The 26,475-nt window shown below is 45.8% G+C and overlaps 1 protein-coding gene across 1 annotated transcript in view; it reads left to right on the forward strand.

Annotated features, from left to right (window-relative positions):
• Positions 1-26,475, forward strand: part of Cit (citron rho-interacting serine/threonine kinase) — a 134,351-nt gene that overhangs the window by 15,703 nt on the left and 92,173 nt on the right. Inside the window, exons 4-6 of the mRNA XM_055605951.1 lie at positions 3,392-3,493; positions 16,761-16,903; positions 18,508-18,598. Of these exons, the coding sequence (XP_055461926.1) occupies positions 3,392-3,493; positions 16,761-16,903; positions 18,508-18,598 (336 nt within the window). The remainder of the gene's footprint in view (positions 1-3,391; positions 3,494-16,760; positions 16,904-18,507; positions 18,599-26,475) is intronic.

Genomic DNA, 26,475 nt, shown 5'->3' on the forward strand with positions numbered 1-26,475 from the left:
GCACACGTGCCAGCAGAGGCCAGAGGAGGATGGGCAGCCTGTGCTGTCATTTCTCACCGTATTTGCTTGAGTCAGGGTCCCACACTGACATGGAACTAGCCTGGCAGCCAGCAAGCCCCAGTGGTCCCTCGTCTCTTTCCTACAGTGTTGCGCTTATCGGAGCACCTGGCTGTGCCCAGCTTTTTTATATTTACTTATTTGATGTGGGTGTTAGGATACCAACTCGGGTTCTGATGCCTGGGTAGCAAGCGCACTAATCACTGAACTATCTCCCCCAGTCCACATAGTCTTGAGCAGATTTTTTCCCCCTCTTAAGAAAACTGCAATTTTGCTTGTTTGTTGTTTCTTTTCTTTTCTTTTCTTTTCTTTTCTTTTCTTTTCTTTTCTTTCTTTCTTTCTTTTTTTTTTTTTTAATTCTCCCTTTTTATTTGTTTTGGTGGTTCTGGGGACTGACCTTGGGGTCCGGAGCATGCTGGGTAGGCAAGTGCCCTACCACTGAGTTACATTTCACACCCTTTCCTCTTAAGGCCTTTTAACTGGGTGAGGCCTACCCAGATTCCTGAGGGCAGTGTGAAGCTGCTGATTGAGGAAGCCCAGTCAACTGTGGTGACACAACACCTCCGTAGCAGCGCCTAGTAACCTCAGCATCGCTTTCTAGCATCTGGTGCTTTGACCTTTCCTGCTTTCTGTGTAAAATTAGTTATCAAGATCACCTCCTGCCCCACTCCAAATGGCTTGAAAAGACATCTGTGTACTTACCACGTATGTCCTATGACAGGGATATTTTCCCATGATCCACCACACAACCAGAAAAATTGTCAACAGTGCATTCTTCTGGCCCCATTCACGTTTCGCCATTCATCCCAGCCACATCTGTAGAATAAAAGGATCCAACCGTTGAATCCTTCGGTCTCTTCAACCTGAGTTGGTTCCTTCATTTTCTCTGGATCCTAGTGACCCTGATGGTTTCAATGGCAACAGGCCAGTTATTCCTTAAAATCCAGATTCAGCTGCTCTGCTTTATTAACATCTGGGCTGTAGACTTTACCACAGAAAAGGGGCTCGCTTCCTGTCGCCCCCCTACAGATGACTGGGCTCCAGCGGGTCCCTGAGGATTAGCTCGCTGAATGAAGGTGGTGCCTGCAGCAATTCACTGTGGGGCCTCTCCTTTACCCTTGGTGCTTAACTATCTGACGGGGAAGGACTCTTCAAAGACAGGACTGTCCCATTCCTCATGCAGCCCTCAGTGTTTGAGCCAGTGAGTTGCAATCTGTTACGCCCAGAGTGTCTCCCAGGCAGCTCTTCAAGTTGCCTCTCGTCTCCTTTCGGCAGATCCCTGCTGTGCCGGGGTACATTTCTCGTTCTCTGAGAGATGTTCAAGCCTGCCTGCAGTTAATTCCCCTGCATCCGCATCTCCAGGACCCCTGTTCAGTGGAGATGGTGTGTAGAAGCTTGGAGGCGGGAGACAGCCCAGCAGTGGAAAGCTCATTGCTCTTGCAGAGGACCTGAGTTTGGTTCCTGCACCCCTGCCGGGCGTCTCCCACACACCTGAACTGCAGCTCCGTGTAGCCGTTGCTCTCCTCTGGCCTCCTGCAGGTACCTGCACGCCCACGGCACATGGCACACAGACACACACACACACACACACACACACACACACACACAATAAAATCAAAATTAGAGGCCAAGATGCTACTACTGGGTTTTGCTCTTCTGTTGGCCTCTCACTGCTCTTAGACCTCTTTCGCGGGTGAGGCTAAGGAATACGTTTATATGTGTAGTATAGCTGCCTATATGTTCCCATATTTACAGTCATTCATGCTTAAACATGGAGACATAGGCATAGACTTTACACATATTTTACTTCTGTATGTTTATATAGAAAACCATGGTCACATAATTTAGCTCTAACTTCAGCCCCATTTTACATTTCTCCCCCGAGTCTTTCTCTTTCCTGTACTTGTGCCCTGTGAGTTGTCGTTCCGTCACTGACACAGGTATGTGAGACAATCAGCATATAAAGAGAAAATGTTTATTTTAGCTCATAATTGGAAGTTTCAGTGTAGGGCTAGGTAGCCACATTGCCTCCCCACTTCCCCCAAGACGCTTTTTCCCAGCTGCCCTGAAATCTCTCTAGATCTACCTGCCTTTGCTTTCTGAGCTGGGATTAGAGGTTGCACCACCACCCCGGCCCTGTTGCTTTTGGGTCTGTGGCAAGGAGGTACAGCTTGTGAGAATATTCGGAAAGACTTCATTTGGTGGCTGGCATCAAAACAGAGAAAAATGAATGGATTGGGGTTCCAGGATCCCTTCCCAGGGTAATCCCACTGACCAGAAGACCCACAACTAGGTTCTGTTTATGGTAGGTTCTACTACTTTCTCATAATGCTGTGTCCTGAGGACCAAGCCTTCAACTAATGTGTCTTTGGGAGTGCATGTCAACAAACCATAGTAATTTTTTCTCTGATGCCCCAGTTTTACCATTTTGTTCTTTAAAAAAAAAAAATGTAGATTTACTTATTTTAGGTATGTATGTATGTGTGCCATGGGTATGTTTTCAGAGTCTAGGAGAGGACATTGCATCCCCTGGAACTGGAGTTACAGATGGGTGTGAGACATGAGGTGGTGCCGGGTCCTGTGCAAAAGCAGCAAGTTCTTTTAACCATTGAGCATCTTTCTGGGCCTCTTATTATATTCTTTTTTTAAAATCTTTTTTAAAAAATATATTATTTTACATGCGTTGGTGTTTTGCCTGCATGTATGTCAATGTGAGAGTGGCAGATCGTGGCGTTATAGGCAGTTGTGAGGTGCCATGTGGGTGCTGGGATTTGAACCTGGGTCCTCTGGAAGACCCAGTCATGGCCCTTACCCACTGAACCATCTCTCCAGCCCTCTTTGTGTCTCATACATGTACAATCCCCTCTGTCTTTGTGGCCATACCCTTGTCTCCTCACCTACCTTACACCCCTCACCCCCGACATACAGATACCTTTTCCTCAACGATCCTGTTTGCCCAGTCTGGCCTGGTGCCACACCCGTCTGCCACTGTCCTCACTCTGCTGGGGCCTGGCACTGGTGGCTCTCTGACTCTCCTGCCTGGCCTGATTCATGGCACCTATTAGAGCCATCCAGGAAGTGAAGGTGGAGGGGAAGAGAAAGATATTTAAGCTCAAAAAATGTGAATTGACTTAAGGAGAGATGTTAGGTGCATAACTGGATATGTAGCATGGAGGCCTGGCAAAGCGGAGCGACAGACGGTCAGTGTCATGCTCGGGGGTTTTTCTTTTTAATACCTGGAAACATCAATTTAGATGGAAAGGCAGGACAAAGGCCGTTTTCCCTTCACATCTAGTTCTATTACAATTATCTAAAGAGTTTCTTTTCCCTCCAGGTTTCATTTTTCGAGGAGGAGAGGAACATATTATCTCGGAGCACAAGCCCTTGGATCCCCCAATTACAGTATGCCTTTCAGGACAAAAATAACCTTTACCTGGTGAGTCTTTACGTCCGTCCCTGTGGAACGAGCCGAGGCCGGGGTACTCAGATACCATGGATTGAAAGCAGTTCTTGCTGATGTAACCCATGACACCTGTCACTGATGAGACATATTCCTTGTTCTAAAGATTAAGAGCTGACCCACTTAGAAAAGGCCCACTCCACGCGGCCACAGAGGGCAGCGATGAAAAGTCATTTAATTGGGAGCAGTCTCTAACTGCCTTTAATAGAATATTGCTTTAATTAAATTAAGTTAATTAATTTAGTTTTTGAGACAAGGGCTCATTATGCGGGATCTGGCTGGCCTGGAATTTGCTATATAGACCAGGCCGGCCTGGATCTCACAGAGCCTGTCACCTGCCTCTGGCTGCTTGGGATGAAAAGGCGTGTGCCAACCACACTCTTTTCTTGCTTTCATTTTTAAAAGCTAAGGTAATAATGCATGGTTGATGTAAGACATCGCAGTCTGTTCCGTTCCCCTACGTGAGGAAGCTAGACAAGTTTATCTCCTGGAAGCAGAGAATAGGATAGTGGTTGCCCGGTTACTGGATGAGGAGAGGCAGAGGAGGGCTGGTTAATTGGTAGACCAGTTAGACTAATGAGTAGACAGGTAGAGTGATAAGTTCTGGGGTCCTACAGCATAGTAGGGCAGCTGCCTTAATAATCATGATATGCTTCACAATAACTAGAAGAGGTCAAGACAAAGCAGATGGTAAATGTTTAACATGGTGAATTTGTCAATTGTTTTGATTTGATCATTGCACATTGTTTATATTTATTGAAAGATATTTTACCCTGTGGCTATGCACAGTTAAGTGTACATTAAAAACGCATACCAGTACCACCAAACCCCACCCTATAAAATGCTGGGCCAGTGGAATGGTTGAGCAGGTGAGCTGCTTGCTGCCAATCCTGATGGACAGCGAATTAACTTTTGCAAGTTGTGTCTTCCGATGTGCACACACACACACTCTCTCTTTCTCACTGTGGTACATGTGTTCACATAGGTACACACACACAAATAAGGATGTATAATTTTTTCTGTTTTTCAAGACAGAGTTTCTCTATGTAGCTTTGGCTGTCCTGGACTCACTTTGTAGATCAGACTGACCTCAAACTCACGGAGATCTACCTGCCCCTGCCTCCCAGAGTACTGGGATTAAAGGTGTGCCCCACCAAGCCTGGCTAAAGACATGTAATATTAAAAGTTTAAAAACGTGTGCACTGAAGATGTGTGAAGTCAAACCATAGTACTCCGCTTTCTTTTCTTACCTTTCTGTAAGGAACAAATGCTCCTTCTGACCTTTACTGAGTCATACTGGGGAAAATTAAATGCCCTGATGTATATACAACCAGTTTTTTTTTTTTTCTCCCTCCCTCCAGGTGTGATGGCACACACCTTTAATCCCAGCATTCAAGAGGCAGAGGCAGGTGGATCGCTGTGAGTTCCAGGCCAGTCAGGGCCACATATCGAGACCCTATGTGACCCTATGTCTGTCTCAGACATCTTTGATGTTCCTATCTCTACCTATACTTCATTGTTTCTGGTGTCAGGGATCGAACCCAGGGCCTTGAGCATGCTAAGCACACGCTTTACTGAGCTTCGACCCTGGCCTCCAGGTAAGCCCTTTGGATGGTGGCCAAGTTTTCTCTGGTGTCCATCTAGAGGAGCTTATGGAATGCCCAAGTTCATTTTGCGATTCTTTTTAGGTTCTTGGAGGATTAAATTCCTAAATGTAAAATGTATTCTAAAAGCAACATTTGTTTTGGTTCAACCCCTAATGCAAGACTTCCCTGTCACCTTGGGTGTATATAAGGAGGCTCATGGAAGGGAGCAAGGAACTATCTTTTTGTCTTGAACTCCCACTTATTTTTTGGTTTGTTTTTGTTTTTTGAAGCAGGTTTCTCTGTGTAGCCTTGGCTGTCCTGGACTTGGCTTGGTAGACCAAGCTGGCTTTGAACGCACAGTAATCTACCTGCCCCTGCCTCCTAGAGTGCTGGGATTACAGGCGTCAGCCACTGCGCCCTGCTCCCACTTGGGTGTGTTTGTTTGTTTTGTTTTTTGATGTTACTGCCTTTGTTTCTGATCTGGATGAATCAATCTAATTGCCTTCATTTCATATAAATTGAAGTTCCTCCCTGGCTCCCTGCAGGCCTCTTTTGGTTTTGGTAGATCGAGGTGGGGTCTTGTTATGTATCTAGGCTGGCATACAACTCAAGGCTCCTGCTGCCCTAGCCTCCGTGTAGCTGGGGTTGTAGCCACGGAACACCATGCCCAGGCCACTGAGCTTTCTTGCGTGTGCATGTCTCGCAATGTAGTCCTGGCTGACCTGGAGCTCTCTCTGTTGACCAGGCTGTCCCTAAATTCATAGAGATCCACTTGACTCTGCCTCCAGAGTGCTGGGATTAAAGGTGGGCGTCATCACATCTGAACTCCGCTATGTTTCCTGAGACAGGGTGTGTCACTGGACAGGGTGTGTCACTGGATGGGGTTTCTCACTGGACCTGGGCTCCAAGGACCTTTCTGTCTCCCTGGCGCTGGAGTTAAGCTGCGTGTGACTGCCCATGGCTTTTCCCAACGGGTTCTGGGCATCTGATTCAGGTCTTCATGCTTGTACAGCAAGCGTTTTACTGGCAGCCATCTCCCGATCCCATCTTTCTAAAAGAATTCCTTTGCGGATGCACGTGAGTACGTGTGTATACATGTGTATACCTGTGTGTGTGTGTGTGTGTGTGTGTGTGTGTGTGTGTGTGTGTGTGTAGGCCGAGGAACAACTTCCGGTTTCATCCTCAGGAAGGCGATCCACTTCCTATAAGGTAGAATTTCACTGGCGGAAACCAGTTACGTTAGGCCAGCTGGCCAGCAAGCCCTAGGTGTCCTCTCATCCGGCTCCCCAGCATGGGGATTACAGGCACATGCTGCCCGCCCGCCATCTTTATGTGGGTTCTGGGGATGAAGCTCAGGTCCTTACCCCTGCAAGGCAAGTTCTTGACCAACTGAGCCGTGCCCCTAACTCTTATCAACAAAGGAAGTCAGGTCCCAGATTACCGAGGGCGTTAATGATATAAAGCACATGTGATACTTTCTTTGCAAAATCAGAAAGTTTCTGAATCCAGACACACACTGTACAGCAACATAAAGGACTTCCTCAACCCCTAAAATAATCCCACTGTGTCCCCTGAGCACCTGCAGATGTCTGAGGAACTTAACATTGCTTGATCCTCCTGAAGTTGAACACTATCTTGTAACTGGATTACAGTATAATTGCAGGTGTATTTTAGGTTAGTGAAAAGCAACAAGGTTCTGCCTCCTGTACCTCTTGCCTGGCCGTCTCCATCCCGGCCTTGGTTTTCATTCACATGTGTTTCTGTATTAACCTCCCATGTGTTCTCACCACCATCCATCGTGTCCTTCTCCTGGCTCTTCCTGCTGTAAGCATGTGGCCTCTCCCTCTCATCACCACCCTCTGGGGGAGGTCAGGCCAGCTGGTGTTTACCAGGCCTTTTTCGCTTGTCCCTCCCAGTGTCTCCTTTCATTTTACCTTTGTCCCAGGACTTCCTTTGCTCTTTGCTCTTGCTTCTCACCTCCCAGTCTATTCTTTTTCTGTTGGTCTGACTGTTCCCTACTTTTCTCTGGGCTAGAATCAGTTGTCCTTTCTAGAAACCCTGGCCTTCTGCTCCTGGGGTGGGGGCTATCTGTTATGTAGCATGTACCCCAATGCCTGTTGAGTTGGGGTTAGTCTCTTCCACTAGTTTCCTTCCTGGTTGGAGCAATTATGTCTTGATGCTCCTGGCACATGTTTACCAAGAAAATAAATGCCCAAGATATACTCACTGATGAATGTCTGATCGATTGCATAGACCTCAGGTTTACACCGGATTTACCCAAATCATTATGCTAGCAGTTGGAGTTTTAAAGCATGCAATTCAAGATAAACCCAAGGGAGAGCTCTCTTCATTCCTTCCTTTCCCTCCCCCCCAAAAAAGTTGGAGTCCTGTGAGAGAAAGTTGAATTTGGGATGTTTTGAATTTGGTGGTTAAAAAAAATTGTATTTGCTGTGACATCTCATTGAACATAGCTTGCCATTTTTCTGGTGTGTTGCAAAGGTAGCGAAATTCGTCTGGCTCCATCTCTCATGGCTAGGCTATAATACTGGCCAGTGGCCCATGGAAACAGTGCTTTGTTGATCTGGCTATGAAAATTGTCTGTTGTATCCTGCATAACAGAAACCTTTATCATCGCCCTTCTACAAAGATGATGATTTCTACAAAGAAAACATTGTTTGACAACTCTCTGTTTGCAGGATGGTGTCTGAATTTTTGTGAAATTCTTTGTGTGGATATCTTTCATGCTGAGGGGCTTCTTGGGGCTGCTCCGGCTCTCGGCTTGAATTTGAAGCTACGAACCTACCTTATCTCCACCATGTTACTTTATATTTTCTTCTTTCTGTTTATCCCCAATGATTCCCCCACACCCCCAGTTGCCCATTGCGAGATATTAGTTATGGTAACAGAGAGAGCCCAGCACACAGTTCGTGCTGGTGGGGCTTGGTTAATTTTATGTTATTTCAGGACCCAGGTTCCTTCCATATCAGAGCTCCTCTGTCTCTTACTGTGACTGATATTGGATCATTTCATGTCGTTGTTCCAACTGTATGGTAAGAGAAGAGAGAAAAAATTCAGAGAAAGCAAATTCCTTTCACATAGAATTATGTGTGAAATAATTTTCTCCCATGGTCTGTTAGCCAGAATTTAGACTGAATATCTCACTGCTAGGGAGACACGGACACATATTGTCTAGGTGCTAAAATTCTTACTACTGGTTTTTCTTTTCTGTAACCAAATTCATGAGGGAAAGTATTTAAAGGAGAAAGGATTTATTTTTTGGCCTACAGTTTTAGATTCTCAATCCATCGTGGCAGGGACGGTGTGGTCAAGAAGGGCAGCTTTTTATGGCTGCTAGGAAGCAGGGGGGGGGGGCAGGCAGAACACTTGTGCCCCTGGCCTGCCCCTTTTCTGTCTCCCACCACAACCCTCAGATTGTAGAATGTTGTCACTTATGTTGAGGATTGGTCTCCCCGCGCCATTAACTCTCCCTGGAAATACCTCACAGTTATATCCAGAAACCAGGCTCTTCTCAGCCCAGTCAAGTTGGCAGATAGGTCTGATCCATAGACGAATGGAAGGGTGGCTTTGGGGTGAGAGTTAACAGTCCCCACCAGGGTTACAGCTAGGGCTTGAAGGCAGGCTCCTGACTCCACTCTCTATTCATACGTGTGATGTTCCACAGCTGTGTCAGAATGACTCCTGATAGAATCCTGGCTTGTTGTGCTGCTTGTGGTTAGTTTTTCATAGTCTCTCATTTTCAACCCACACCCATGCACTTTTGCGGACAGTGTTCCGTTTCCACGTAGAAACAATTTGGAAATGAGCTGTTTTGGGCTACTCACCCCAGGGCCTTTGTGGACACCAGCATCTGTTGTCACTTTGAGTCAGGAGGGAGTTAATGCATGCAGCGCCATTGTTTACCCTGGTACGAGATGACAGCTTATGATAGTTTTGACAACGAGACATGTGCTGTTTTGATCTCTTGGCTAGGATTATCTGAATTTCAGGCATGTCTCAAAATCACCAGGCATGTGTTTGCATGTTGCCATTCTGGAAGCCAAGGCTGAGGCCGCTGCTGCCCACCAGAAATCCTGGTGCATAAAAGGCCTGTCCTTGTTTTATTGCTGACCCTTGTTTGTCCCTCCAGAGTCATTGTCCTTTTCAGCTTGAGCTTTCTCATTGGTGAATCAGATGTAATTCCTCTTTTTGGCCCCAGTTCAATTGCCTGAGCGTGCTACTGCCATCAGGGTTCTCTGAGTTTGAAATAGCTGTTCTGTGTCCAGGTTTTGAGGCGTATTTCAAGACAGTGCATTCAGACTTTATCCTTTTTTAGGACCTGCAGTTTAATTGCATGGTCTCAGTTTGTCTTCTCCACTCCCAGAGTCTCTGACTCAGGAGGCGAGACTGGGGTGCGTACCCCAGTTAGCATTTCTCACACACTTCCATGTCCTGTTGTTGCTGGTTCAGTAGTGTCTCTGTCTTTGTGAGAAATGTTCCCTTACAGTTGCAGGCCCTCTGCGTTCTGATTATTGCTTCTTTGGTCTATTCAGTGACACGGTGTCCCCATCTGAAATCTCTCCTCCTTTGAGACCCAGGAGGAATGGACTCTTTCTCTTTGCCCTGTCAGCCTCGGGGTTATTCTATGTTTTTTTTTTTTTAACTCACTGCACCTTTGTCAATAGCCCATCCTTCACTCACAGCCTTGGTTACTTTCCTGGCTGTACTGTTCCTTGACCAGACTGCATGATTCAGTGCTCTATAAGGATTTTTTAAAAATAGATGGCTGAATCAGGCTGGAATTCAGAATTTCAGTGAGAAAAAACCTCTCATCTCCTAGAGCAGTGGCTTTCAACCTTCCTAACGCTGTAACCCTTTACTGCCATTCCCCATGTTGTGATGACCCACCGCCATAAAGTTATTTCGTTGCTACTTCATAACTGTAATTTTCTACTGTTATGAATCTTAATGTAAATATCTGATATGCAGGGTATCTGTTATGTGATCTTCAAAGGAGTCATGGCCCACAGGGTTGAGGACCACTGTCCTAGGGGTTACCTTGACCTTCCAGAAAGATAATGTAAGATCTCTGTTAGGGGACACTTTCCTTAAAGGATTATTAACCCCCTCCCTGGTACTAAGGTTCAGGAGCACTGGGCAGAGTACACTGTGATGCCAAGGGCACCATTGCATTTTGTGTGGCGCACATGGAGTGTACAAGCATTTCAAGGTCAGGTTTCTGAGAGGTAGCTTACACAACATGCCCCTATTGATGCGCTGTGTAAACCGGAATAGAACTTGTCTTAGTCCATCTTCCATTGCTGTAACAAAATACCCAAGACAGGGCAGTCTGTGAGGAATAGACGTTTACTTGGCTCATGGCTCTATAGGTGGGAACTCTAAGAGCACATCAGTGGCATCGGGTTGACATCTGGTCATAGTTTTCTTGCAGCCTGATAGCATGGGAGAGAGTGTGACATGCTAAGAAAGTTAGCATGTGAGTCTGTTGTGCCTCTTTATAAAGCCACTAATGCTATCACACACTGAGAGACTATACCTTTACGTAACCTTAATTACCTCCCAAGGGCCCCACCTCCGAATAGCAGCATCATACAAATTTGGAGTTAAGTAGTTCGTATATGTGTGTGGGTACACATATATGTGGTTGTATGTACACGTGTGTGTACATGCATGTGGGGGTCCAAGGGCAATATAGGAATCTTCTTGGATCACTCCACACTTTATTCATTGAGACAAAGTCTTTCACTTTGGGCTAGCGCGCTCTGTGGATCCCTTGTCTGCCTTCCAAATGTGGGAATTGCAAGAAGTCCCTGCCCCTGCCGCTCCCACCTAGCATTTCCATGGGTTACAGGGATCCAAACTGTGTCCTCATGCATATAGCAAGTAGCTTGCCCCTGAGGCATCTCCCCATCTCCATCATGTGAACTCTGTGTGTATGTGTGTGCTGTGTGTACCATGACATGCTTGTCAGAGGATAACTTGGGAGTTAGTTCTGTCCTTCCACTGTGTGGACTCTGGGGAATGAGCTCAGGTCATGAGACGAGGTGCCAAGTGGCCGTTCCTGATGAGCCATCTCATGAACCGCAGCATGTGAACTTTTGAGGGCACATTCAAACTGTAACAATACCAAGTAACTACTGAATGTTCATACCCCCTCCCATATGCATGCGATGCGAGCGCACACAGACAGGTACGCGCACACACATTTGTCCTTTATTTTGACTTTAGCACAGCGAATGGAAATTGCCACTGCAGCCCTTGGAGTATAGATGTAAAACCCAACAGAGAAGCTTTGGCGCCTTCCAAACAGAACATGTGTAAGATCTGCCCTTTAATTAGCATTTGCAGCTGCTGCTGTAGAAGGGCCTGTCTCTGTTGGCCAGAAAGTCTTTGCTTTGAAAGAGTGAGTCCTTCACAGCTCCAAGCCAGGCTCGTCTGTCAGCTGCTGTGTGGTCTCTGCCAACAGCGGGGTTGCCACATTGTTTAGGCCTATTTCACCGGAGGGCTGTTTCTCTCCATCTCATCTCTCTGGCTTTTGATTGAGGTGATTTGGTGATTTCCCCATTTGGGTGCCCTGTGCCTATTTTCTCTGTAGGAGATGTCTCCAGTCCTTGCAAGTGTGGAAGATCATTGCTTCAATGCCAGTGGCCTGGTTATTTTCCAGCTCTTTATTGTCTATGAGCTTGTCTTGATATTCAGAAAGCCTTCGAGTAGTCACTGAAAAAAATGTAAGCAGAAGTGATGGCTGTATTAAAGCCAAGGCCCATTCAAGGGCAAGCTGCTGCAGACTTCAAATAAGACCGGATTAGGAAGCGGAACTGGTTCTGTAACCTCATCAATAATGATCCCGGTGCTTGGGACCATTAACACATTCTCCAGGCCTGTGGGATGGCTCAGCCGGCAATCCTGATGATTTGAGTTCAAGCCCTGGAAACCATGTAAGGTCGGGAGGAGAGACCTGACCCCACAGAGTTGTCCTCTGACCTCCACATGTGTCCACACTCACATATACAGCAGTGAGAAGTAATATAATAAATAGCTTGGGAAAGTGCATTCCTTAACCAGATGTGGTAATGTATGTTCCTAAGCCCAGGACTCAGGTGGCTGAGGCAGAAGGATGTCAAGTTTGAGGGCAAGAGTGGGATCTGTGGAGCTTGAGCATTGATGCTGGTCAGTCTCTGGAATTCATATTTTAGCAAATTCCCCGAGTATGTGGAATTTTTGAAAAGGAGAAATACTCTTCTACTATGATTTTTCTTATTACCATCATAATAATTAATTCTTTTGCTTTCCATTGGAGTGCCATCTCTATGAAGACACAGGATTTTTTTTTCTTTGCCTTTTTTATTCCTGATATTTAGAACACTAGCACATAGTAGGCCTTCAGATATTATGGATGAAAGCGTCTTACTTTCAGAGGACCACTTATTTTGAATGTGTCTGCATACTCTGACACGTGCGTGGAGGTCAGAGGACAATGTGCAGGAGTCATTTCTCTACTGCGTGGGACTCAGGGATCAAGCGCAGGTTGTCAGGCTTGGTGGCAAGTGTCTTCACCTGCTGGGCCATCTCTCTGTCTTCATGCCACACTTTTGCAAAGCACTCCTCCCAGTAACCCTGACGGGCAAGCAGGCTTGAAAACCCTCTGTCAAGGACTGAGAGCCTTCCCGGTCTAGAAGCTACAGTTTGGGGGTAACAGGCAGATCCATGTGTCGCCAGCTCTCTGAGCAGCAAAAGTTGGGGACAGAAACACATTCATGGACCAAACCAGGTGCTGCGTGTGGGCTCTAGCACATCGTAGGTGGCGACTTTGTTCTTCATTAGTTCATAATGTTTTCTGGTCCTTGTCTCTGGGTCACAGCCAGTCTTGAAGACTCTTAGTTTGTGACATTTGCTGAGGACTTTGATAGACTCTTGGTTTGCTACCATCTTTCACAGTCCCAAGGTGTTTCTGAAAGACCCCAAATCCTGATTCTTTATCATCTGTCTAAGTTCAACAGCATGGTAACTGGTTAAACTGGTTGTACATCACACGGACCGTCTCCCACGTGGGCTCTCCCTGTATTCCGTAGAGTAGTTACAGACCATGGCTAATGTCTCGAGATCCTCAGAGTGACTCAGTGAATGTCCACAGCAGTTCTGATATCATGCAGTTGGATATTTTAGTATGCTAATTGGGGATTGTGTTGGTTCATGTGGTTTGATTAGACTCTCTGATAAAGGTCTGTCCTAGTCAGATGTTTGTCGTTTAGGCTGTCTGTTTTGGCCCTGTGTGTCATGGAGCATACCAGCTAGCAGCCGTTGTAATTTTTGTGGCTTGTTTCCCCAATCAGTCCTGGCTTCTGAATACATGAGAGGTTGACATAGTTTGGGTGGACATCTTGAAAAGAGGGAGTGATGAACTTTTCCCCTTTGTAAGAGATACTAATTTTTCTCAAAATTTCTGCTGGTTCTACCAAATAGAATCTTCAGGAGTTGGCACTAAGTCCTAAGTAGCAGTCAGTGTTTGAGCTCATGAGCTCACCAGAGTTGCCAATGGTTGCCGTAGTGTTGACTTTCTCAGCCTTAAACTTAGAAGCCATTCTGGTTCTCACATACCAGAGCCCAAAAGTCTTTTACAGCGATGTGTCATCATAAATATGCATTGTTCTTATTTTAAACCATTTGCGCTCTGAAAGTATGAGTGCGTCTGCTATTATCTGTGAATTTCCTTTTGCTGCTTAAGACCCTTTTAATGGCAATATATATTTAAAGCAGACGTACAAATTAGCATTCACCCACATCCCCAGGCCTGTGGAGAACCAGGTTGGGATGAGTGGGTGAGCTCTAGCAAGCCAGGTGGCTCCTGTGGGCTCCTCTGGGGCTGAGGTGAGTAGCTGACGTCATTGCCGTTGGCTGTGAATTTGGAGGAAATAGTTTTACCCCTTCTAGGTGTCATACTTCTTGGTGAACCAATTTGCTTTTAGCAGCTTTGGTAAAAAAAAAAAAAATGGCATCTTGCTTTGCCAGGGCAGTTGTCCTGTGTGTGTAGGGTGTAAGAGGCCACGTTCCCAGGCTATGAGAGGCTGTGTGCGTCCCTGGCCACGGTTATCTGCGTCTGGGCTGGTCTGGTGGTGGGTGAACTACATGTAGTCTTTAGGATGACCAGTCCTGGGTCTCTGTGGACCTTTACAGAATCTCCCCATCTGACTTGCTCTGTTAGCTTTCTGTTGCTTCAAAAACCACCACAAACGAAAAGCAAGTGGGAGAGGGAAGGTTTATTTCATCTACTGCTTCCAGGTCACAGTGCACCACTGAAAGGAGCTCAAACAGGAGCTGAAGTAGGAATTCCTGGCTTGTTCTCAGGTTGACACCCAGCTGCCTCCCTACAGCCCAGGCCCACCTGCCTCGGTACCACCCACAGTGAGCTGGGACTCAAGGAAACGCTACCCGGACATGCCCACCAGCCATGGGTGGGGCATGATGGGGCATCCCTCAGTTCATCCCTCAGCGAGGGTCCCCCTTCCCAGGTGTTGGCAACCATGGTTAGCCACCACACTTGCCTAGAGTTTTCTGGACTACAGGAAAGACAAACCGCAGCTGGGAGGAAAACAGAATTTGCCTTCCAGAACTGGCTTGTAGGATTGAGTATATCTGTTACTTTGCTCAGTGCCGTGACTAAATTATTGGTAAGAAGTGAAGGCTAGAAGGCTTTACTTGAGCGTTAGGTCCCTCGTGGTGGGAAGGCCCGGCAGCAGGAGGGTGAGGTGGCTGCCCACACTGCAGTCAGGAATGCTGAGAGAAATGCTGGCGCTCAGCTGCCTCCTCAGGGCAGGACCCCAGTCCATGGCGTGTCTCACTGTGTCTGCAGTCAAGGTTAAGTCCAAGGCCCCAGCTGCCTTCCTTCAAGATGGGTCTTTCAAGGAGGGCCTTTCCTGTTCAGGTAAACCTTTCTGGAAATTCCCTCACAGACAGCCCCCTATAGGTGTGTTTCCATGGTGATCCTATGTGCAGCCAGATTGACAGTTGAGATGAACATCACAGTAGATTTAGCGTTTCTTGACAGAAGTGTATTGAAACATGTCCTTTTCTGGAGAGGACTGGACACACGCTGACACTGGCCAACAAAATGGACATTAGAGCAAAGGGCGGAGAGCTCCTAGGAGAACAACCAGAGTGGCAGCCAAATGGGCCCTCGATTCTCTCCAGCCAGGAAAGAACCACACAGGGAGGGGAGGGGAAGGACAATTGGACCTCAGGTTGGTTCCAGGCACTGAGCCAGGCCCGTTCAGGCCTTGCTCAATCATCAGGCAGGGTTGCATGGGGATTAGTCTTATCTGGAGTTTTCAGAGGACCATGAAAGGTTAAGAAGTGAAGTCATCAGGTGAGTCAGACCAAGCTAACCAGCCTTCAGGTCATACATTGACAAGGGAATGTCACATCTGGTTCTCAGAAGATGGAGGGTTGGGGATTTCGCTCAGGGAGTAAAAAGTGCTTGCTGTGCAAGTGTGAGGGACTGGGTTCGAATCTCCAGCATCTGTGCAAAGCCAGATGCAGACTGTGAACATCAGTAGCCCTGTGCTCCTGTGGGGAGGTGGGAGGCTGAGGCTGGGGTAGTGGCAAACCACAGAGGCCCTGACAAGGCACCTGTCATTGTCCTCTGACATTCACCGTTGTGTCATGGCAGGTGTGTACCTACACTTACACATATACAAATGCTTGTGTGTGCATATTACACACACACACACACACACGCTTGCATTGATGGTTTTTACTCCCTTGAGGTGGAATTTTCTAAGCAAGCATTTTAGCTGTGAGGTTGTATATTCTGATTTGTTTCTTATATACGTCAGCAAATTAATTTTTTTTTCTGATAAAAGGGAGGCTGTTCTCTATCCTGTACAGAATGTCATTTTCTGTGATATGGACAGCTTTCCACGGTAGCGTGAATAGCTAGAATCATGTGCGTTTAATATCTGAGTCATAGCCCATGATTTAGAGGAATCATAATTTAGCCAGTCTCTTAAGGATGGGAATTTGGATGATTTCCAAGTATATTTCCCTTGTTATAAACCATCTAGTAGATAATCTATTTACTTATTTATCTTTTGTCTATGAATTATAAGTACCAATAAAGTAAATTGTTCAGAGTGGGATAGCGAAGTCAAAGGGTATATATTCATTGTTAAATTTTTAATAGAGACCACCAGCTGCCTTCCACACTGACTGTAAATGGGGAAGATTGCATTGCATTTACCGCACGCCTCCTGTATGCTGAGAGGAACGCAAAATGAATGTTAGCACGTTTGCTGCCCTGCAGGAATATCCATCGATACAGTGTACCTGATCCTAGGGAATGTCTGGGGTGTCAGCTTGAATGAGTGTCAGAGGAGGCGGATGTAATTCAGCGCCACAGGTTTGCCTTGCAAGCATCATGCACAGTGTTTGTGGCTGTTCTTGCATCTCTCCAACCTCTTGGGTCAACGAATGCAATTTCTGTAGGGCCGGGACCCTATCCTGTGTCTTAGGATATGTCACACATCTTCATTGCTTTACAGAGGCATCGTGATTACAACGTTGTCAGGTGTTGTTTGAGGGTCTAATTGAGGTGTTCTTTATTTGGGGTGTGTGAAAAGGAATAACTCTGGCATTCTCCTCAGGTCATGGAATATCAGCCTGGAGGAGATTTACTGTCACTTCTGAATAGATATGAGGACCAATTAGATGAAGCTATGATCCAGTTTTACCTTGCTGAGCTGATCTTGGCCGTGCACAGCGTGCACCAGATGGGATACGTGCATCGGTAAGCGGGACGCCTGGGGTGACCGCGAACTTCCCTGAGTCACACCAACTGAGTGGCCGAGTAACTCCTGGCTCAAAAGAAATTCTCCTCTAGTTTTCCCCAGCTTGGGCAGTGATTGGCTAAAGGCTTTCCAAAATGGCCAACACTTAGCACTATCCACTTAACTCCACTTAGGACTACGGTGTGCCTGTTTGCAAGAAAGAGCTGGCTCTCAGATGTAGCTAGTAAGGTCAGGAACCCTTTTCCTGGGCCCTTTGCGTTCTATGGTAGAAAACGGACTGACTGGGAGAGGGACTGGCATGTGACCCAGGAACAAAAGATGGTAAGTAGCAGGAGTTGTCAGCCAGCATTCTATTACTGCACCTAGCGAGTGGAGAAAGGGTTGTTTTGGCACACTGATTTGCAGGTTTCATTCTTCATTTGTCTTGTTGCTTTGGGCATTTGGTAGAAGCCTATGGTAGAGCAAGAACACCCCACTTATGGCCAAGACACAAAAAGAGACAGGAGGAGACGGGAAGCAGATAGTTTGACTCCAAAATTTCCCTTCATGGCTCGTGGGTCTTGATTTGCCTGCCGTGATGCTTGAGGTGATCGGGTCATGAGGCCCTGACTTCCTTAATGGATTGATATATTTTGCTGTTTTAGGAAGTTCTAATAACTGGAAGGAGGGGCTGATTGGAGGAAGCAGATCCCTGGAGGGTGCCTTTGGAATGTGTTCCTTGTCCCCGTTCTCTGGTTTTGTCTGTTTTCTGTTCATCACAAAGTGAGCTACTTTGCTCTGTAACACTCCTGTTGCCACGATCCTCCGCCCCAGCAGGCTCAAAGCAACAAAGCCACCTGCTGTGGACTCAGACCTCTGCATCTGGCCTTACGGCAATCTTCTCTTTCCTAAGTTGTTTCCTCGTTGATGAGAAGTGTCTAAAGCAGAGGGCAGGTCTCCAGTGGCCTGCCGATTCCCCACTGGGTCCCACCTCTTATGGGTCCCACCTCTTACGGGTCCCACAATCACCCCGTTGTGTCACGATGAGGTCCAAGCCTGTAACATTGGGCATTTGGAGGGCGGTTCCATGCCGAGGCATGCTTCTAACTGCCCGCTTTAGTAAGTTGCAAGGATGGTCTGCAGAATCCTCCACTCAGATGTCTCTTCACATCCCCACTTGTCTGATTTTCACGTAGATCTCAGAATGGTCTACATACATGCATATATGTATATATGTGTATATATACACACATATATTGTGTATATATATATATATTTCGGGGATACAGAATTAGGGATAAAGATTTTTCCATTTGTGACCCATATGACCTTGAGCAAGTCCTTTAGTCTTTTTTCTCTCTCTCTTAGTTTTTGTAATATAAGAATGTGAGCCTACAGTAGAAATAATCCATCAAATAGCATCCCATTTGCTTTCTTTTTCTTTCTCCCTTTTAATAAGTTAATCTTTCCAGATGGGTAACAGTCATTCATATCTCCCAGTAAGAATGGTCTACGTAACATAATACATAAACTAAGATTTTTGGCTGAACAGAGGCCTGAGGTTTGTAACTACTTGTTGATCAACACAAAGACAATTTAATTTAAGGCCTTGCCTTTCCCACAGAGACATCAAGCCAGAAAACATCCTCATCGACCGAATGGGACACATCAAGCTGGTGGATTTTGGATCAGCTGCTAAAATGAATTCCAATAAGGTGATTAGAAAGTGGTGTGGGACAGCTCAGGGGGGTTATGCTAGTTGTGTGGGACGGTGTGTGTGTGTGCGTGCACGTGTGCTATGCTCTAGAGCATTCTGTGGTCCTTATAAATTTGGCTGATATTAGGATACAGTGGTGAGCAGTATTTCGGAGCCTCATCTGTCAGTGTTTGTCTCTTCTAGGGAGTCAGGATAGGGGTTGGGACACAGAGCTGTGTCCCAGGCAGTGAGGCCTTTTTGTTTAATGCCTGCCAGTCCCCTGCCAACAATCTGGATGAGTAGTCTTACGTTTTCCTTAAAAAAAAGTAAGAATTTTATTTTCCCTTAACTCTTAAAGACATAGTTTTCTGGTACATCACCTTGTTTTACTTTAAAATATTTTGATGAAACATGACCTTCTCCTTAAATGCTGTCCATATGCAGCAAAATTGAAATTAGTCACTAGAGACTTTGAACTAAATATCTCGGAAGTGTCAAGAACCAATGTTCAAAGTGCCATTTTCAAGTCTTGGACCTTTGGTAAAAGTTAAGTTGTGTTCTTCATGCTAATTAGGAAGCCAGGAGAGGAGCAATTGAGATCAAGGCTGAGGCTGCTTTCAAGAAAGATGACAAAGTTAAGAAGAAAGAGAATTAAGGATCCTCTAATAAAGTTGGCTCATTCTAAAATGTGAATTTTGAGGTCGGCTGTGTGGTCTGAGGGAAAAGTCGGCTTAGGCTTTGAGCCTGAGCTTCTCGGTGACTCGAGCAAATCCTGAGGAGCTTGGCTTCTCATCCTTTCTCTAGAAAATGCAGATTCTACTTAAAATGCATAAAAATGCCTGCCAGGTCTGAGACTGAAGTCTTTTATATGAAGGACAATATGTAAAATTACTTTTTCATCCCCAGAATCCTCTGGGAAAGGTGGGTATTATTAGGTTGATATTAGGAAAGGGCTCAGAGCTGCGCTAACTCTGTGCACTTTGGAATGTGGACTGTGTGCTCGCAGACCTGAGAACTTCCTGAGGCAACTTACTTAGCATTTAGGCCTCTAGGAAAACCAGAGCACCTCCATGCTGTCCAAACGCAATCCAGCATTAATTTTTTTTTTTCTTTTTTCCTTTCCGGTTTTGTTCTTTTTTAAACTTACTTTGTTGCTATTGTTATTATAAATTATTATTAATTAGTTTTGTTTTTCAAGACAGGGTTTCTCTGTGAAGCCTGGGCTGTCCTGGAAGTTGCCCTCTAGACCAGGCTGGCCTCCAACTTTAGAGATCCACCTGCCTCTGCCTCCCGAGTGCTGGGATTAAAGGTGTGCACATTATTATTATTATTATTATTATTATTATTATTATTATTATTATTATTATTATTATTTGTGTGTGTGAGTCTGTGTGAATGTGTGCCACGTGTGTGTATGCCTGAGAAGGCCAGAAGAGGTCAACAGATCCCCTACAGCTTCCTGGCCTGAGTGCTGGGACTGGAACTTGGCTCCTCTAAAGGAGCAGCCAATGTTAACAGTTGGGCCATCTGTTTAGCACCTCGGGTTATAGTCTTATAATTCATTTACTTAGTTAGCATATTCAGAATTATGTAAGCAGTGGCTGGTGAGACTCAATGTGTTAAGGCACTTGTTGACAATTCTGATAACCTGAGTTTGATCCCTGGGCCCACATAGTAGAAGGAAGAAAACTCAGTTCAACCCACAAATTGTTCTCTGACCCCAGCATGTGCATGGTGGCATGTGCATATACACACAGAGAATAAATTAATAGACATAATACAAAAATTTAAGAAAAGAATGGTAGAATCAGACCATTTCATATTTTAAACTCTAAAATAAACAGCATTAAGGATGTTTGGAAAAACCACAGAGATGGAGAATGCTCTTTACACGGGGTAAGACCCTCAGATCCATCTACAGCACCTTTACTCCCTTCCCACCCCATGTAATATACAATTCAGAAACAGATATGAGAGACCAGACATTGAACTTAGTGGTGTAAAACACAGGAAATAAATTAAAAAGCAAAAAACTTTCCTAGGATTCAGAAACTCACAAATTGTATTAGTGACATTAATAAACTAAATTGCTTAGAAAACAGTTACAGTATAGGTTCACAGTCTGAGAGTAAAACCTTTCACCCTTACCATTTGGGTCTGGCTAATTCTTTGTTGTGGGAGCTGTGCTGTGTATTATTGGGTGTCTAGCTAAATCCTTGATCTCTACTGATTATCCAAATACCCCCTCCCTCAGTTATCCTCAGCTCTCCCAGAGAACCGTGGGGTGGAGGAAGAAAAACCACCCTGGGGAAGAAAAACCACCTTGGGTTGCAAATGTCTACTGTAAATTGAGAAGCATCAGAAGATGAAATAATTAGAGTTGACAATATGTGTCTGCAGTAAGAAAAGCCCACGGGAAAAAAGTAGATTATGATTTACCATTGCTGCTCAGTAAATAGAGAGTAAAGAGTAAGGCCGTGAGCTGGGACTGGCAGCTCCTGCTGTAATCCCAGCACTTGGGAAGCAGAAGCAGAGGATCTCTGTGAGTTAGAGGACAGCCTGGTCTACACTGCAAGTTCTAGGCCAGCCACTGCTACATAGTGAACTATTGTAAAGTAAACTCCAGCCCTGCAGCTGGAGTTGCTCTCTGCAGAGCTTTGATCATTTCAGGTTTTCATCTTGCAGCACTTCAAGCAGCCTTCTTCAGTTCCTGCTGCAGCCTCTGCTCCACACTCGGGTTTATTTTGGTTAAGGAGTCAGGGTGCTCAGACTCACTCGAGCGTTGTACTTTTCTCCTACCTGTGCTTTTAGGGCCAGATGAGGACAAGTTTAGTAGATTGCTAGCATTTTATTTCATGTGGTGTGTGTGTGTGTGTGTGTGTGTGTGTGTGTGTGTGTGTGTGTGTGTGGTATGTATGTACGTGCAAGTTGGGATGACCTCCAGCATCAGTCCATGCTTCCCACCTTCTTTGGTTTGGATCTCTTTGCTGTTGCTTCTCAGTAACAGGCCGGCTGGCCTGTGGGTTCCCGGGATGTGTCCCTTCCACCCATGTCTCTCAGTAGGAGTGCTGGGATTTCAGAAGCTTTCTGTGGGTTCTGTACCTAAAATTCAGGCCCTCCGGCTTACACTGCCATACCCACTGAGCCATCTCCCCAGCTCCTTTAATGTGTTATACGTAAAGGTCTTTTTATTGTAGAAGAGCAGCCATTTAGAATCTACACCAAAGTATCTTGTTTCGTCTCTTTGCTCAATGGCGGGCAGAGAGCTGAACGTGGTCAGGTACTTTATAGGCCTAGTGTAGGTTCTCTGTTCTCTGTACTATAGCTAAACTATAAAAATATAGTCTGGGAAGATGGCTTGTTTGGTAAAGTCCTGTCTTGTAAGCACAAGGACCTGAGTTCAACCCCAGGTGAGCAAGTCTGGCGTGGTGGAATCCCAGCTCTGGGAAGCCTGGGACAGATGCCTCTCTGGAATGGTTGCTCAGTTAGCCCCGTTGAAGCAGTCAGGTCCAGGCTCAGTGAGAGTCCCTGTCTCAAAAATCTAGGCAGGGGGCTGGCAACATGGCTCAGCAGGTGCCTGCCGCCAAGCCTGACAGCCAGGGTTCTATCCCTGTGACCCGCCTGCAGGAAGGGGAGTGCTGACTTCCGCAAGCTGCCCTATGACCTCCACACACTGGTGCTGTGGTATGTGTTTGTGTGTGTGTGTGTGTGTGTGTACGTGCACAGGCATGTACTTACGGACACACACACACTCACAGGCAGGAATGTAAGAAATTAAGGTGGAAAGTGAAGATGCTCAGCTTGTCCTGTGGCCTCCCCTCACATAAACACACAGGTTTATGTCTGCTGGACTTCTGCGAGCTAAATCCGCTTGTCTCCTTCCATTTCCAGATGTCCTCTTGCACTTTGGATATTAGTGAATCCTACATGAGTTGAGTTTTTCCCTAGCTCTTGTCTTTACATCAAGCTTCTTGTTCAGAAGATGGGTTTAGTGGTTTTTACGTTAGCAGGACCGTGGGCCTCGTGACCTCAGGACCCTCTGTGTGACTTAGACACACTTCCTTACTAGACTTGCAGAGGAGGGCCGACAGCTAACCTGGCTCTTCTGCCTCCCTCTCCACTTGTTGTGAAGCAAAGGGTTTGTAAATAAAGTAGAGCACTTGTTCTAGTCAGTTCTCCAGACGCTGGAAACACATAGGCATAGTCTTTTCATGGTCATGTCGGAGCAAGATTTCTTCCATTCCTGTTACTTCCCTCTTCCCTGTCTTGTGTCTTTATAGACACAAGCAGGAATATAGTATAGACATACAGAAATCACTCCTGTGGCTCTGCTGTCCCCTCTTCCACCACCTCCTCTTTCAGGCCCACACTCTGCTGGTGTAGGTTTTCTCAGCTCTAAAGCCAGAAACTAGAGAAATGAAAATTTACACCTACTTCTGCAGGTGTGTGTGTGTATGCTAGGAGGTAAAGTTGTTTCAATAGTTTCACATCTCAGCCTTTGGTCTGAGAGACAGGAGAGGCTAGTTTCCTCCCCTAATTTATTTTGAAAGTTTATTTAAACATGCTGTGTATGTGCGTGGTGATGTGCATATGGGTGTGCAATCCCTGCAGAGTCCAGGAGAGGGTGTTGGTTACAGGTGTGTGAGCTCCTGATGTGGGAGCTACAAGTCAAACTCAGAAACTCGGTAGGATCAGCACGTGTCCTTTCTTGTTTTTGTTTTTTGGTGTTTCAAGACAAGGTTTCTGTAGCTGGTCTTTGCTACTTGGAGGTTTTCTTCTCTTTCCCAACCTTTACTCACTAGATAGGAGAGAAACAATGATGGAGGGGAAAAGAGAGAGAGAGAGCAATCCCTGAATCTATTTTTTTTCCCCTTTTGTTTCTTCTTTGACCAAATTGAAAACAACCTCTATAAGCAACCAACAACCACCCAACAGTCCTCGGGGGCCCTTATATACCCTCTGAAAAGTTCTCAGAATTCCAAAGGTCACACCATTGCAGAAATTATTGGCAGCTGGCAAAACCACCCCTCTGCTAGAGCAGGCGGCAAATCACAGTCAGCTGCTGCGGACAGTCTGAAGCAGCCCCATATTCCTATACCTCGGGTTAAAACGAAAGCACGTTCTTACATATTTTAAGAAACCAAAATTCCAGAATTCTCAAAAATGTCCCTACAAGTTTTTCTGTGTAGCCCTGGCTGTCCTGGAGCTCACTGTGTAGACCAGGCTGGCCTCAAACTCAAAAAATATACACCTGCCTTTGCTGGAATTAAAGGTATGCACCACAACCTCCTGGCTTCAGCACGTGTTCCTAACCACAGAACTGTCATTCCAGCCCCTCCATTTTATTCTTGAAAGAAGCTGCTGAATCTTCAGGTTTCCTTTGCTTTTCCCCATCCCTCCCTCTTTTTCCCCCCGTCTTCCTAAAATATGGCAGGTACTTCTGTTTCTTGCTCTTTTGTCTCTATTGAACTGGCTTTTATTTTCTCTGTCAGCAGAGTGAGAGCTAAAGGTGAGTATGCCTGGGCCCAGTCAGTCGCTGCCTGGGCAGATGGAGTGCCCAGGACACTTTGAATATCTTACCCAGATTAGCTGGGGAGAATGAGAGCACAAGGGGAGGTATTAGCACCTGTGAGATCAAGTGATGCTTGGAGTCAGTGGCTAATGGAAACTCATCGCTCGAACCTTCTATTAATTGCTCGTAAGCACCATGATTGAAGCAATGTGGAGAACAAAAAGTAGTTTTGCTTTTGTAGCTTTCTAGCACAAATTGTTAATGGAATTTAGATAGTTATTAGACTATATGTATATGTAAATATGTCTTTACATTTCTATTCTGAGATAAGAACAGTTACAGGATTATCTGAATCTTTGATCATTGGTTTAGAAATGAGGTGTTGACAGTTTGTACCCTTTGAGCGGGTCACCTTAGTAAACTTGGCCCAGTCAAGTTTATTAAGTCATCTCCTTGGATATGAACAAGTGCTCATGTCCCGTCAGCTGCAAACAAGGAGGACAGAATATCCTGGAACATCCCGTGTGGCAGTAAAATAGACCCTAACCTGTGCAAATGATGTTTATCTAACAACTGTGGCTCCCACTCTTGTAAGACAATTAGGCATTGAACCAGCAAGCCCAGGCTGCTGATTAGGGCCTTCCCTGGCTACTTCTGGGGTCAAGGTTAAGCCACACTGTGCCTCTGTTAGACCCAGTATGTCTCTGTGTCTTCATTATTGCCTCTGGCACAGGCCTTCCTGTTTCTCATTTGGTGTGACTTTTGAGCGTTCTCAGATGGGTCCTTGTAGTGAAATGCTGTTGCCAGAAATCAGTGTCAGACATACCAGCATCACTACCTTTTGTGCTTGAGGCCAGGAAAACCTACACGAGAGTGTGGGCCCGAGGAAAGGGTGGAAGGAGAGGAGATGGGAGATTTACAGGAATGGTTTCAGTGTTCCTGTATTACGCATACATGTGTGTATGTGTGTCTGTAAATACATAAGAGAAAGACTATGAAAACTATAGGAATATTCTGATAGTCCTGTTACATGTACATGTGAAAAAGGAATGGGATAATCACAGGAATGTTTAATATGCTCATATATATATACACACACACACACATACTAAAGTAAAGTATAAAAGTGGGGGAATGAGAGAATTAATAGATAATCTCATTCCTTGGGTAGGAGGATGGGAAAGCTTGAAGTCATAGTTGAAAGAGCCTCATTTGATCCCATCACTGGGGAAGGCGGTTTTATAGTGCCAGGCTCTAAAATTCCCCTTCCTCCCAAAACTCTGAAATCAAATCAAAGCAGATTTGCCTTCGCTCTCCTCCTCCTTGTCCTCCTTCTTCCTCTTGCTATGCAAGCCTAGAACAGAACTCTTATGTTGCCATGCCTGGCCTAAATCTGCTTTCTTGATATGCAGTCCAGCCTTAAGGGAGTGTGACCACATCCCCCAGATCTTTGAGTTCTGTTAGGTATACTTTTTATCCCACAATAAGGAGATTTTTCTGCACTGTCTAACTGCTGACTTAAGAGGAGGCCACAAATGCCGTGGTGACAGGGCAGCGGTCAGCTTTGTATATCTGAAGTCAGGCCTCTCTGCTTTGATGGGCAGGAGGACAGACAGGTGTCTTTAGACCTTCACATTTCATGCTCAGTAAAACTTGAAAAACAGTTTTGAAGATCAAAGGGATTGCCGACTTGCTGAATCCCCCAGTGAGGGTCAGGGAGTCTAATTCTTTGATCAGCATCATCATTTCAAGAAACAAAGGCATTAAACACTAAAACAGAAAGTCTTAGGAAATGAGGCCGGTCACTGTAATGGAATGCGGATGGCTCTATTGAAAGACTTCCTGCGGTGTCCTGGTCTGCCTTTGCCAAGGGCAGTGCTTGGGCCCTGCTGGGTTGCAGGGACAGCATTTCCAAACAGGAAGAGGACCATAGGAACAGGAGTGGGGAATGAGGCAGGTGAACTCATTAACATGCAGCCTGGGTGGCGCCTACTCATCACACTGTGCTCTGCAGGTGGGCTGAAGTAGGAAACATCCCAAGGCCGGTTTCCATTTTTTTTTTTTTTTCTCCCAGACTTGAAATGTTGTCCGACCTCATGCTGTTTTTGTGTTGCCAGCTAGCCCACAGTTTCTCATTAATGGGTTGATCTTTACCATAGATCCATGTTTAGGCTTAATTATCATTTTGTTGTTTTTCTCTTCTCTCTCTCTCTGCTTGTGTGGTGTATGTCTGTGCTCACATCTGGATGTGCATGGATGTGGAGGCCAGAGGTCAACAAAGCTCTGCTCTCTCACTTTATTTTTTGAAGCAAGGTCTCTCACTGAACCGGGGTTCACCAATTTACCTGGGTTGGCTAGCAGTAAGCCCCTGGCGTCCCCTCAGC

Source organism: Psammomys obesus, unplaced genomic scaffold (assembly GCF_907164565.1).
Source record: "Psammomys obesus unplaced genomic scaffold, mPsaObe1.curated_primary_1811, whole genome shotgun sequence".
Taxonomy (NCBI): domain Eukaryota; kingdom Metazoa; phylum Chordata; class Mammalia; order Rodentia; family Muridae; genus Psammomys; species Psammomys obesus.